This window comes from Jaculus jaculus, chromosome 9, assembly GCF_020740685.1.
Source record: "Jaculus jaculus isolate mJacJac1 chromosome 9, mJacJac1.mat.Y.cur, whole genome shotgun sequence".
Classification (NCBI taxonomy): Eukaryota; Metazoa; Chordata; class Mammalia; order Rodentia; family Dipodidae; genus Jaculus; species Jaculus jaculus.
In genome coordinates, this window is record NC_059110.1 from 115,041,105 (window position 1) to 115,054,981 (window position 13,877).

General features: G+C 46.1%; 1 protein-coding gene across 2 annotated transcripts; it reads left to right on the forward strand.

Annotated features, from left to right (window-relative positions):
- The first annotated feature begins 5,398 nt into the window (after positions 1-5,398).
- Positions 5,399-13,036, forward strand: Psme3 (proteasome activator subunit 3). 2 transcript variants are annotated; one of them, XR_006639016.1, is made up of 12 exons: positions 5,399-5,661; positions 6,360-6,392; positions 6,513-6,575; positions 6,757-6,861; positions 8,579-8,627; positions 9,689-9,801; positions 10,021-10,089; positions 10,200-10,267; positions 10,362-10,416; positions 10,529-10,615; positions 11,299-11,436; positions 11,560-13,036. XR_006639016.1 is itself a non-coding variant. In XM_004655336.2 (11 exons), the coding sequence occupies exons 1-11, from the start codon at positions 5,620-5,622 to the stop codon at positions 11,377-11,379; spliced, it is 765 nt and encodes a 254-aa protein (XP_004655393.1). In that variant the 5' UTR covers positions 5,399-5,619; the 3' UTR covers positions 11,380-13,036. The 2 variants fall into 2 exon arrangements, 1 of the variants encoding a protein (XP_004655393.1); XM_004655336.2 differs by having other exon boundaries at positions 11,299-13,036.
- Positions 13,037-13,877: the final 841 nt, after the last annotated feature.

The window sequence follows — 13,877 nt, forward strand, 5'->3', positions numbered from 1 at the left end:
CCCCGGACCGGACGTGACGATTCCTCGCGGCGGCTCACGCTCGGGCTGCGGGTCCGGGTCCCGGGCACACCTGGCCCGCAGCGGCCCCCAGAGGCCGAGAGGAGAACAGCAGCTGGCGCCGGGGTGTGCCCATTCTCTCTCTATTGGGGTCTCTCTCCCTCCCCTCCCTCCTTCTGTCTTTCCCTCTCTCTACTCTCTTTACTTGCAAATAAATTTTTAAAATAAAGAGAATTAAATTAACATATGAGAAGAAGCTATGAAATAATGTTTATTCATTCCATAAATGTATTAAGGGTTTACCATGTGCCAAGGACTGTTCTAGGCATTGGATATAAAACAACAGCAAAAAGGCAGGTGTGGTGGGGCACGCCTTTAATCCCAGCACTCTGGAGGTTGAAGTAGGAGGATCGAAGTGAGTTCGAGGCCAGCCTGAAACTACATGGTGAATTCCAGTTCAGCCTGGGCTAGAGTGAAACCCTACCTCGAAAAACCAAAACCAAACCAAAACAAACAACAAAAACCAACAGCAAGCTGGACGTGCTGCTGCACGCCTTTAAGCCCAGTATTTGGGAGGCAGAGGTAGGAGAATGGCGGTGAGTTCAAGGCCACCCTGAGCCTACATAGTGAATTCCAGGTCAGCCTGAGCTAGAGTGAGATCCTACCTCAAAAAACTAAAAGAGAAAGACAGGTGCTTGAATAAAGTCGAAGAAATTCTTGCATACATCTGAAGGAAGGAAGAGTACTCCAGGCTGAGGGGCCAGCAAATGTAAAGGCCCTAGGACAGAGGACACCTAACTGAGCAGTAGCAGAGACTGGTGTGCCGGAGAATGCGCGAGGAAAGGGAATAAGATATAGACTAAAACTGATAAAGATGATAGCTTTGTATCCATTCCTTCAGGATCTGTAGTAGTCAAAGTGTTCTTTCACTGGATGAGATGGGAAGTAGAGGAATTTATTTCATTTCTAAAAATGCCATTATTGATGAATACTGCAGACTCACTTATTTTAAATGTATGGTTCAGAGCTGGGGAGATGGCTCAGTGGTTAAAGGCCCTTGCTTGTGATGCTTGCAGGCCCACTTTCAATTCCCTAGTACCCACATAAAGCCAGATGTACCATGTGGCATATGCATCTGGAGTTTCTTTGCAGTGGCAAGAGCCCTGGCATGCCCATACTTTCTCTCTCTCTCCAACTTCCTCTCAAGTAAGTTTTAAAAATTACATACACATGACATTAATTTTTAGTAAATATACCAAGTTGTGTAGCCATGACTGTGGTCTCTTTTCCAATCAATCCTCACTCCTATCCCCACCCTGAAGAACTTACTACCATTTATTTTCTGTCTCTGTAAATTTACCTTTTCCAAACAATTCATTGTAATCAAGTCATACGATATGTGGTCTGTTGTGTCTAACATTTTCACTCACACCTTTGATCCCAGCACTCAGGGGGCAGAGATAGAAGAACCTCTGGAGTTTGAGGCTGGCCTGGAACTACAGAGTGAGAGTTCCACATCAGCCTGGGCTAGAGTGAAACCCAACCTCAATTTGTAAAATATTGTGTGTGCGTGTGTGCGCGCGTGTGCACGCACGAACATGTGCGCCAGGGCCTCTTGCTGCTGCAAGTGAACTTGTACCATTTTTGTGTCTCGCTTATGTGGGTGGCTTGGGAATTGAACCTAGGCCAGCAGGCTTTGCAAGCAAGCACCTCTTAACTGTTCAGCCATGTCCCCAACTGACCTGCAACTCATTCTGTAGCCCCAGACTGGCCTTGAACTCAGGAAGATTCTCCTACCTGGGCCTTCTGAGTGCTGGGACTAAAGTTGTGCCCTTTTTCACTTTTTTTATATTTAAAAAAGTTATTCACTTATTTACTTGAGAGGGAGAGAAAGGGGAGAGGCAGATAGACGATGGGCGCGCCAAGGCCTCCAGCTGCTGTAAATGAACTCCACACCTGCGTCACCTCGTGCATTTGGCTTACATGGGTCCTGGGGAATCGAACCTAGGTCCTTTGGCTTTGGAGGCAAGCACCTTAACTGCTAAGCCATTTCTCCAGCCCACTTTTCATTTTTTGAGACAGGTCTCAATCTGGTCTGGGCTAACCTACAACTCATTCTATAGTCCCAGCCTAGTCTTGGACTCATAGTCATCCTCCTACCTCTGCCTCTTTAAGAGCTGGAATTAAAGGCACATGCCACCATGTCTGGCTCCTTTTTCACTCTTAAATGTGACAATTATGCTTACTGAAAAAAGTTTCCTGGGCCTGGAGGCCAGGACTGTCACCCCAGTTACTTGGGAGGCTAAGGCATGAGGATTTCTATGACTTCATAGCCAACCTGGGCTACAGAGAAATAAATTTCTCATTGACTTCCTTTATATAACTTTATTCAGATATAATTTATATAAACTGTATAAATGAATGGTTTTTAGTATTTTCATAGGGTTGCGTTATCTATTGCTACAATTTTGAATATCGTGATGCCAGGTGTTGGTGGTGCAATCCTAGTATCAGGGAGGCTGAGCCAAGATTGCTGTGAGCTCCTGACCAGCCTGGGCTTCATGTTGAGTTTAAAACCAGTCTAAGCTATAGAATGTAGCCCTGTTTCAATAAAGGGTGGTTGGTGATTTACAGGGACCCATCCCTCCCTGAGGATATACAGTTACTAGTTAACTAGGGGAAGGAGCAACATTTTATTTAGTGGTGTGGCTACTGGTAAGGTGCCCATGCTTCTGTCAACAAACCCACCCATGCTCCTATAAGCAACCCTAATCAAATTCATTGGGTCTCTCTCTCTCTCTCTCTCTCTCTCTCTCTCTCTCTCACACACACACACACACACACACACACACACATGAAAGAGAGAAAGAGTAGATGAAAGTAGAAGAAAGTTGAGAAGAGGAAGAGGATCTGTGAAAGTGGGATGGGGACAAAAGACTGAAAGGGGCTTAAAAACAACAACAAAACTTAATGCCATGTGGTGTTGCACACCTTTAATCACAGCAGTCAGAGGCAGAGGTAGGAGGATTACAGTGAGTTTGAGGCTAGTCTGGTACTGCAGAGTGAGTTCCAGGTTAGCCTGAGCTACAGTGAAACCCTACCTTGAAAAAAAAAAAAAAAAGAAGGGCTAAAGAGATCACTCAATGGTTAAGGTGCTTGCTTGTATATGCCTAACAGCCTGAGTTCAATTCCCAAGTACCCACATAAAGGCAGATGCTCAAAGTGGTGCATGTGTCTGGAGTTTGTTTGCAGCAGACTGAGGCCCTGACATGCCCATTCTCTCTTTCTGGCTCTTTCCTTGTCCATCTTTATCTCTGTCTTTATCTTAGGAAAGCCTAAGTGAGGTCAGGGGAAGAAATTGAGTAAAGGAAAGGTGGAGGGAGGGCTAATCAAAATCTAAGAGGATATAAATAAGTCATATGGAAACCTACTCTTTTGGACAATGGAACACTCAGGAGCCATAGATTGTTACTAGAAAATTTTCAGTGCCAGGGATGGGATACGTCCAGTGAGTTGTTGGCCAGGGAGCTCCCTGATGCCCCCAAAACATTACAAGCCATTGCAAGGCCCTTGGTTTCCCACCAGGAATAGATGGTAAGACCCTATTGCTGAAGACTCCACATACTTGGACTGCAAGGTCAATGGGAAATCTTGCTGGATCTGAGCTGAAAACCTCCTCCGTGAAGACCAGCTGACAGAAAGCTGGAAAAAGCCATGCTGCATGCAGTTCAATGGGAGAGAGAGAAATCACCAGTGAAGATACTCAACAGTAGACACTGCAAGCCTTACATTTGGCCAACCAGGCCAAATGAGCCAACAGGTACAATAGTGGCACGTCTGTTATGGAGTTTGTTTATAGTGGTTAGAGGACCTAACGTGCCCATTTTCTCTCTCTCTATCTCTTAAAGTTTTACAATTAGCATAATGTCTAGACAGATGAATAGTAGCCATTGTTAGATAAGCAATCTACTAGTGTTCAGTATAAGATTACTCCTTAAAATATAGTATTTTCACCATATGTAGTGGCTCATGATGTTAACCCTAGCACTCAGGAGGCTGAAGCAGGCAGATCACTGTGAATTCAAGGCCAGCCTGAAACTAGAGTGAGTTCCAGATCAGACTGAACTAGAGTGATATTCTCTTTCTCTCACCTATAATATTTCATCCCTTGCAAAATCAAAGTTCTTTTCTACCTATTCTTTTTAAAAATATCTTTTATTTTTATTTGGCAGAGAGAAACAGGGGTAGAGGGGAGGAAGGGGAGGGAGGAGGGAAGGAAAATGGGTGCTCCAGGGCCTCTAGCCACTGCAAACGAACTTCAGATGCATGTGCCACCTTGTGCATCTGGCTTACATGTATCTTAGGGATTAGAACCTAGGTTCTTTGGCTTTGCAGGCAAGCGCCTTAACCGCTAAGCCATCCCTCCAGGCCCCTTTCTACTTATTCAAGTGACAATAACCCACATCATCCACCTTGCTCATGAACACCTAACATTTTCCTCCTTTATTTTGTTTTCTGTTAACACCTATCCCTAGCAACTCTTTTTGTTGTTTTGTTTTCGAGGGAGGGTTTTGCTGTAGCCCAGGCTGACCTGGAATTCACTATGACCAACATTATTTCATCTTAAAAAAATGTGGCTGCTAGAAAACTTTTATTTACACGACTCACATATTTCTAGTCTCTCTGGAACAGCGCTCCAGAGCCCAGCACAGTCAGTAGTACACAGGTTCATTTTATTGCACGGAATAAGAGATAGGCCAAATGAAGCGTGAGTGAAGAGATTCATCCTTAGGCTTCCATAAGGAAAATAAGATTGTTTTGTCCTAGAACTGAGGTGGCAGCCTGAGATCTGGTGCACAATTCAGCAGAAGCATGTCTTAAGTTCTACCCTTGTCTGTGCATCAACGTGCCCATCGGGTGTTTGATCTCTGAGGTCTGGAAGTTTGTAAGTGGTTGAGAACCATACCAAAAACACCTAGTTAATAGAACTTGTCTTCTGTAGGGCTCTAGCCCGAAGGAAAAAGGAGTCTCAGCTGACCCCCCTCCCCCGCCCCAAGCAAGCCCAGGGGGCCCGCGGGCTTCCTCCCGCCAACGTCACTGGGGCGCGACGGCTGGTCTTCTAGGGGACAGCAGCTGTCACAGAATGTCTCCCACGGTGCAGACGAGTTCCGGGACAGCAGAAGGGCAAACCGCTGCTGAACCTTCCGTTCTCGGTAGTCCCCGCTCCGCAAGGCGCTCAGCTTCCCCTTCACCACGCTAGGCCCCAAGCGCCGCGGCGCTGAGAGCACGGCCGGAACGCGCGGCGCCGAGACGCAGCACGGCTGCGCGGAGCACGTGCGCGTCCTCGCAGGAGTCCCGGCGATTGGCTGTGACGCAACTTCCGGCGTGAGCGGCGAAAGCCGGGAGGGCAAGCGAGAGAGCTAAGCAGGCAGCAGGCAGGCGGGCAGGCGGGTGGACGGACGGCCGGCCGGCACGGAGGGAGGGAACGAGCAAGCGGTGAGAAAGCCAGCGAGGGCGGCCGGGTCCCGAGGGCAGCGGAGATTCCTCAGGTCCCTCCGGCCCCCTCCCCGGAGCCCACAGCACCTCCGGCATCCAACGGAGCGGACACGGCCCGGCCCGGCCATGGCCTCGTTGCTGAAGGTGGATCAGGAAGTGAAGCTTAAGGTAGCGGCACCGGTCCGAACCTTCTTCCCCTTCTCTTGGAACCCCCCGCGGCAGTCTGTCCGGCTCCCCACTCCCCATGGCGTCTTTGTCTCCCTGGGGACACCAGCTCTGAGCTTCCGCTAGGCTCAACCCAGCCCCCGACTCGTAGAGACGACATTTGGAGGAGAGGACCATAGAGAGTGCTTTCTGTCCCGCATCTGGTGATGGAGAGCCCCAGAGAGACCTCTGTGGACACGTGTTGGACTCAGTGTTTTAGGACACTGACAGCTGGAAGTCCCCCTCAACCCAGCGACGTCCCCGCCCCCGGATGGACGCTGCTTCTGACCCTGCCCCTGTAGGCTGCCCTGCTGCGTATGATAGGCCAGATCTGGGTGGGAGTTGGCACGATTGTGAGCTCACATCTTCCTGCCTGCTCTTGTCCGCTTATCAAATTCAGACAGTTTCAGACACCGCAGGGGAGGGAGGGAGGGAGGGAGGGTGAGTGAAGAGAGGAGACAGACAGGTGCTGGCCCCAAGCCCCGACTTCCCTCTCTTGAGATGGAGAAATGGATCCTCAAAAAGATGAAGTATTTGCAGTCAGGGGGCCTTTCATCTTCTCATTATAATTTCAAGGTGAAGAAAAGGCAGCTGGATTTGGGATTCCCTATCCGTTATCTCTGTTGCCAAGTTCTGAATTAACACTTCTTTTAAAATTTTAGGTTGATTCTTTCAGGGAGCGGATCACAAGTGAGGTGAGTGAAAGCAAATAAGAAAATGGATGTTAGTTATTACTGAGGGTTTCCCAGAAAGGAGCTAACTGTGGGGAGAAACCTTCCCAGAGTTATTAATTCAGGTTTATTTTCCCGATCTAGGCAGAAGACTTGGTGGCAAATTTTTTCCCAAAGAAGTTGCTAGAACTTGATAGTTTTTTGAAGGTGAGAGACACTTTTATTTCCTTAAATTACTTTCCCCTCCAGTCTTTGTGACATATGGAACAAATTGTATGTTCATTCTGTTTTGTTGTGTGATGTATAGAGTTCTCATTTCTTCAAAATGAAATACTTCTTTCAATTGCAAAGACTAATCATTATTTGGGGGTGGATGTCTGTCTTTCAGGAACCAATTCTAAACATCCATGACCTAACTCAGATCCACTCAGACATGAATCTTCCAGTCCCCGATCCCATCCTTCTCACCAATAGTCATGATGGATTGGATGGTGTAAGTGACATATTGATCTTTGTGTTCTAAATTAGTGGGTTCTTAGTTTTTCGTTTCCTGGTGACTTTCTGGATGTACAAAGAAGACATTTTGGGTGTGAGGGTCTAGGACTCTGGAGGGTGTTAGGCATGACTCCAGTGTACTCTTTTTCAAAGGTTTATAAGTTTTATTAGATTACAGGTAGAACTTAGGAGAAGGAATACAGAGCTCATGCCCAAGAGGCATGAGTGGGGTTCTCAGAAATAGGGAAATCCAGAGCTTAAGAGAGAATCCAGAGAGCGATGGCATAGTGGTCAGTGCACTTGCCTGCAAAGCCAAAGGACCTAGGGTCGATTCCCCAGGACCCACATAAGCCAGATGCACAATGAGGTACACGCATGTGGAGTTTGCTTGCAGTAGCTAGAGGCTCTGGTGCACCCATTCTCTCTATCCCCTCTTAAATAAATAAAAATATATTTTTAAAAAAGTAAAGCCCAGAAATTAAGATAAGGAAGGAAGAGATACCACAGAAAGGTAAGACTCCCAGTGTAGTTTTAATTTCTTCTTCTTTTTTTTTCTTTTTACTTCTTGTTTGTTTCTTGAAGTAGGGTCTCTCACTCTTGCTCAGGCTGACCTGGAACTTACTTTGTACTCCCAGGCTGGTCTTGACCTCACAGTGATCCTCCTTCCTCTGCCTACCAAATGTTGAGATCAAAGGCATACTTTTAAACTAGCTACAGGTTCCTTGGTTTTTCCCATGCTTTGAACAAGATCTTTCTTTTCAGTGTGTTGTTATGGGGTGAGAGATCATGCTTCCTATATAACTACAGCCCCTGTTTTTGCTGTGTGGCTTTAATAGGTACATGTGTCCATTTTAACACTCATGAAAGTGTATTCTTTGTTGGCCTTACTGTGTCATTGATAGTCCTCTTGTTTTCATCCTGGGATCAAACCCAGGGTGTTGTGCATGTTGGGCCAATGCTCTACCATAGATCTATATCCCTGGCCTCTGGAGCTGTCTAAATTAATTAAGCCTGCTGTGATTCTCATATCTGTGATCCCAGTACTCAAGAGGGGAGGCAGGAGGATTGAGTTTAAGGCTGCCTGGAATGCATCATACCAAGTTCCTGTTTCAAAAACAAAAATCAAACGTTGGTCTATGATTAAAGCAGAAATTTTCTTAGTCCTTTATTTTCAACTCCCAGTATTGCTTCTGGTTTGTAGAATATGATGTTATATGTTTGTATGTTTGGTGATTGAATATTATGCTTATTTTGGAAACAGCCAATTTGTGCAAACTTCCTTAACTCTCCTCACCTTACCTTGATTGACTCCTTTTTCCTATTTTATTTTGTTACAGAATCACCCTAGTTGCTTTATTTTTCTTTCTTCCTCCCTCCTTTTTTTTTTCCCCTGAAAGTAGGATCTTATTCTAGCTCAGGCTGAATTGAAATTCACTATGTAGCCTCAAGGTGGCCTCAAACTCACAGCAATCCTCCTACCTCTGCCTCCTGAGTGCAATTAAAGGTGTGCACCACCATGCCTAGCCTTAACACCTTATCTTTTTCTTTGTGTCTAGAGTCTGTTTTAGAAGTCTTACATATACTTGGGAAATTGTGTAGAACTTAATAAGACAAACCGTGGGGTACAGGAAGAGATAAACTTTCTTGAAGAATATCTTGTAATGGGCATGTTGGGAGTTGAAGGCAAGCTAATTACTGTTTCGTTTTTACCTCAGCCCACTTATAAGAAGCGCAGGTTGGATGAGTGTGAAGAAGCCTTCCAAGGTAAGAGTTGTTCCTTCCCCAGTTCGCTTCACCCTACTTGGTGGCCAGCAGCCCTGAGAAGTAGGATGATCTGGTGGTCTCCAGGCCAGGAAGCAAGATCTGACTTTCTCAGGATTAACATTCAGAAGTCCTCCAAACATGATCATTATTTAATGCTATTAACTCTAATCTTCTACTATATAGAAAGGGTTTGACTGTGTAGATTGCCAAGGGAGAGTAGCTGAAGATAGAGGTATATGTCTCATATTTGTCATGGGGTCCCATTTCTATGTTATTCCCCCCAGTTTTTATTTATTTATTTATTTGGCAGAAAAAGAGAGGGAGAGAATGGGCATGCCAGGGCCTCCAGCCACTGCAAATGAACTCCAGACGCTTGTGCCCCCTTTGTGCCTCTGGCTAATGTGGGTCCTGGGGAATCGAACCTGGGTCCTTTGGCTTTGCAGGCAAACTCCTTAACCACTAAGTCATCTCTCCAGCCCCCCTTCCCACCTTTTAAAAAATATTTTATTTATGCCGGGTGTGGTGGCACACACCTTTAATCCCAGCACTCAGGAAGCAGAGGTAGGAGGACTGTCATGAGTTCAAGGCCACTCTGAGACTATATAGTGAATTAATTCCAGGTCAGCCTGAGCTAGAGCAAGACCTTATCTTGAAAAAGCAATATGTGTATGTAAGTACATACATATATCTGAGTCTCTCTCTCTCTCTCTTGAGGGAGAGAGAGCGAGCCAGGGCCTTGTACCCTGTAAGTGAACTCCTTGTGGGTGCTAGGGAATCAAACCCAGGCTTTGCTTTGTAAGCCTTTAACTGCTGAGACATCTCACCAGTCTGATCCTCCCCCGTTTTAATAGTTCTTCTATCTTTTAAGGTATATAGCATGCTCCAGCTGTCTGTCTATTGTTTCATATATCTCCCTCTGATTCTGCTAGTGGTATCATGGTAGGTCTGTGATGCATTAAAGGTAAAGGTCATAACATCTCTCCACCTAAGGAAAAAGAGGAAAAGATGGAGGATGCTGTCCCATTTTCCCTCACCTTAATCATGTGCTTTCACATCTCCAGGAACTAAGGTGTTTGTGATGCCCAATGGGATGCTGAAAAGCAACCAGCAGCTGGTGGACATCATTGAGAAAGTGAAACCTGAGATCAGGCTGCTGATTGAGAAATGTAACACGGTGAGGCAGGGGCTAGTGACTTGTAGGCTTGACCCAAAGAGCTCCCCTCGAACTCTAAAGATGTTGGATGAGGGGCTGGAGGCATAGTGTGGGAGTTGGTGGGCTCGGTATCATAGATCCTGTGTATCTGTCATGGCCTCAGCATGAATCATGTACTTGATGGCTTTAGCAGAAAAGGCCAAGGCCCTCATATATGTGTTTGATCTTTTCACCTTCCAGGTCAAAATGTGGGTACAGCTCTTGATTCCCAGGATAGAAGATGGGAACAACTTTGGGGTGTCTATTCAGGTATTGTGCTTGTGTTTACAAACTGGGAAAGAAGATTGGGGAGACTCACCTTTCCTGATGTGTCTGCTTTGGGTGCTGGGGTGATGTGACTCACCTGTTTTCCCCCATAGGAAGAAACAGTTGCTGAGCTAAGAACTGTTGAGAGTGAAGCTGCATCTTATCTGGACCAGATTTCTAGGTAGGGTTGTTTGGGCCAAACCTAAGAACTGGGCAGTGGTGAGGGGTGGCCATGGTCAGGGTCTCCTGAGGCTGTCTCTTCTCTTTCCTTCCAGATATTATATTACAAGAGCCAAATTGGTTTCTAAAATAGCTAAATATCCCCATGTGGTGAGTAAGAATTTTGTGGATGAGGGTGTTGGTGGCAGATAGGGAGGAGTGACCATTATAGGGAATGAACTTGCTGTGTTGAGTTAAGCCGTTCCCTCTGCACCCTTTACAGGAGGACTACCGCCGCACTGTAACAGAGATTGATGAGAAAGAATACATCAGCCTCCGGCTCATCATATCAGAGCTGAGGAATCAATATGTGAGTAACTTTGGTCCATATTTGTCCTGGCGCCTTTGGTTTTTCTTGTTCTTGTTCTTTTTTGTGTGTGTGTGTTTTTTAAGGTAGGGTCTCACTCTAGCCCAGGCTGACCTGGAATTCACTATGTAGTCTCAGGGTGGCCTTGAACTCATGGTGATATACCTACCTCTGCCTCCCCAAGTGCTGGGATTAAAGGCGTGCACTACCACGCCTGGCCTGGCTGCTTCTTTGATAATTTTAAATGTTCCTCCAGCCACTGCAAACAAACTCCAGACATGTGCGCCCCCCTTGTGCATGCATCTGGCTAACATGGGTCCTGAGGAATTGAACCTGGGTCCTTTGGCTTTTCAGGCAAACAACTTAACCACTAAGCCATTCCTCCATCCCTTCTTTGATAATTTAAAAACAACTCTTTGGGGCTTGGAGAAAAAGGAGTAGAATGGACATAGTAAGCTAGTACACTAAAGACAGTGCAATTCTCAGTGTTTTAAGTGCTAGTATGTGTTGCTTTTAGACCCTCAGGCCCTTGGCAGCAGCCAGTTGGAGCCAGCTTAGGTCACAGATTCAAGTCAATGTGGTTGGGATGCTCTGAGCAATTGCATGGAGAGTTGTGGGAATGCTTCATTTTCTTGGTGAGATAGGTACTGAACAGATGGGTGATTTCCTGATCCCTTCTTTCCCAGGTCACTCTACATGACATGATCCTGAAAAATATTGAGAAGATCAAACGGCCTCGGAGCAGCAATGCAGAGACACTCTACTGAGGCCAGGGCCAGGGCCAGGGGACTCTGTGAGTCTGGCTCAAGACCGACATTGCCTTGGTTTGTTACCTGACTATCGTGATGGGGAAACTGGCTGGAAATAGTAATCACGCCTCTCTGTTTTTAGTTAGAGCCTAATGAAACTCTCATCTAGTTCTGTGACGTGTTTACCTCTTTTTTCAGGCCTCAGGAACTCTTCTGTCTCCTTCCCTAATACCCCACACCCAGCCTGTCCTAATTTCTGGAGAACTCCAGGTTTGTGCAAGATACTGGCACAAGAATACTCATGTGTCCTCTTCCCCTCCTCTCCCTCCTCCCTGTGACTTAGGCTTTGTGTTGTTTTGTTTTTCCTTTTGATGACTAGCTGTTTAAAAGCTGGGGAAATATAGGGAAATTGCTAGGTGATTCTTAGAAACTGGGGTAATGGGTAGAGGAGACATCGCTGTGTTATAAGGCTAGTGTCTCTTGCTTCTGTGGGACATTGGACTCTCCCTGCCACAGTTGCCCTAGGTAATGACTTAGGACTTCCCATCTATATTCATCCCACCTTAAACTTGATTATGATAAGGAACACCTTAGGCCTTCAGCCAAGTCCCTAGCTCCTTAGAACGTTTTTATAATTTGGGTTTTCACATAGATATGTGTAACACGTGTACACACATATAAGAACATACATGCCTCCTGATCCATCACCCAACATGACCCTCCTTTCCTTTGTCCCTGTCACACACACACACACCTTTCAGCAGGTGATAGTTATCTTAGACATCATCCTCCCAGGCAAAAGTCCCAGGCTCATCCTCCTTTCTGATAATGTAGCCGCTTGGTGCCCAGGGTAAGTTGGAGGAGAATCAGGAACCGAGAAACAGAGGACTGACAAAGGCCTCCTCCTCTGTCACTCGGGGTCTTCGTGGTGGTATGCAAAGCTGGTCCTCTGACTCCTGCTTGCCTCCTCCAGGCCAGTGGGCTTTGGGGCCGGTTATGGGCAGCCGTGAGCTCCAGACGCTGCTGCTCCGTGTTGCGCTTTCCCTTTGGGAAGTCTTTTTCTTATTTATAGTACTGTGCTTCCAGGGAAAGCAGTAATTCGTGTATGCGTGTGCGTGTGCGTGTGTGCACATACCCAAGTGTGTATGCGTGTGTGTAAATATGCTGCGCAGGTCAAACCCTTAGAAGAGTTGCCTCTCAAATCTTCCAGAGATATCACTTGTTATAGCTTTTGTTTAAACCCTTATCAATCCCTAGCTTTTTTATTTGCCCTCTAAGGAGAGTTCATGTCTGCAGTCTTCCTGCTAGTGACTCTCAGTGTCTATTTCTGACTTTTATTCTTCTCTTGTCTCTGTCTTCCAATCATATTTCCACCTGGGATGCATCATTTTTATTCCCAGTGTTCTATGAAAAGGAGTCAGGCTACTCTCTTCCCATGAATAGTACTCAGTAACAAACCAATTGCATTTTAGTTGGGCAGTACTCCTACCCACTCCTCAGATCCCTTCCAGTTAAAGCCCTTCCTTCCTACCACCATGTGTTTCTGTTGTCCTTTTGTTTGATTGTTCCACTGCCCCTCCTCACCCTACCACCCTCGGATTGTAATGTAAAATTCTTTTACCATGTCAAGAAATTATTAAAAATACAGGTACTTTGACCTCTTTTTAAAGCCACAGATCCTGGTGCCATGCTCTGGTAGTGATATAGTGATTTGTGCATGAACATTCAGACCCCCACTTCCACAGACACATCTGGTCACCCTATTATGTGTCCTTTTGCCAGTTGAGCTGTCTGCTGTCTCTGGCATAGTGGGAAGACTAAAGCTTCTGCCCAGCAAAAGGAGGGGAGGGTGGCTCCTTCATTGTGTTGAGGCTGAAATACATGAAAAGTTAGCTCTTCCCAATACTAAACTGCCTTGTGTCCCCCTTCCCTGCTAAGGTCCTAGTTCCTTCCTTCCTGACCATACCCACGAGCTGCCAGCAGAGGCTGCTAGAGTTCTTTGTGGGAATGACCTGGGCAAGGCTTACCCTGCCAACCTTGTCTTGTTTTTAATACTAATGCTGTCTAAATTATGTCTTAAATTTCTTGAGGAGACTCCTGGTCTTGGTTTCAAATTACTTGAAGGTATCCTAAGAGTCTCAACTCCTTCTGAAATAAAGTTTCCTCATTTTCCACTTGACACTAGCCTTCTGGTTGCCAGGGACCCTATTTTGTCTCTCCAGAGTTTTAAGGTCCTCCACAAGGAAGGCACATGTGCTTCATTCTGTTTCGGAGATTAGCACCAGTAACTAAGGTTCTCACTGCCAACCCTGTGTGGTGGTGGTAAGTACTTGATGCGTGTGAGCAGTTAATCCGCAATTATCTGTGGAGTATCTACATGTCTTCTTGTAGACAAACTCTGGAGGAGTACCTTTCCCTAAGGCCATGCAACTTAACTGGGTCAGTGTACAAATCTGAATGCTAAGCCCAGACCTTCAGCCACTCTTTTTTTCCCCCCTCATTTATTAGATGGGAAA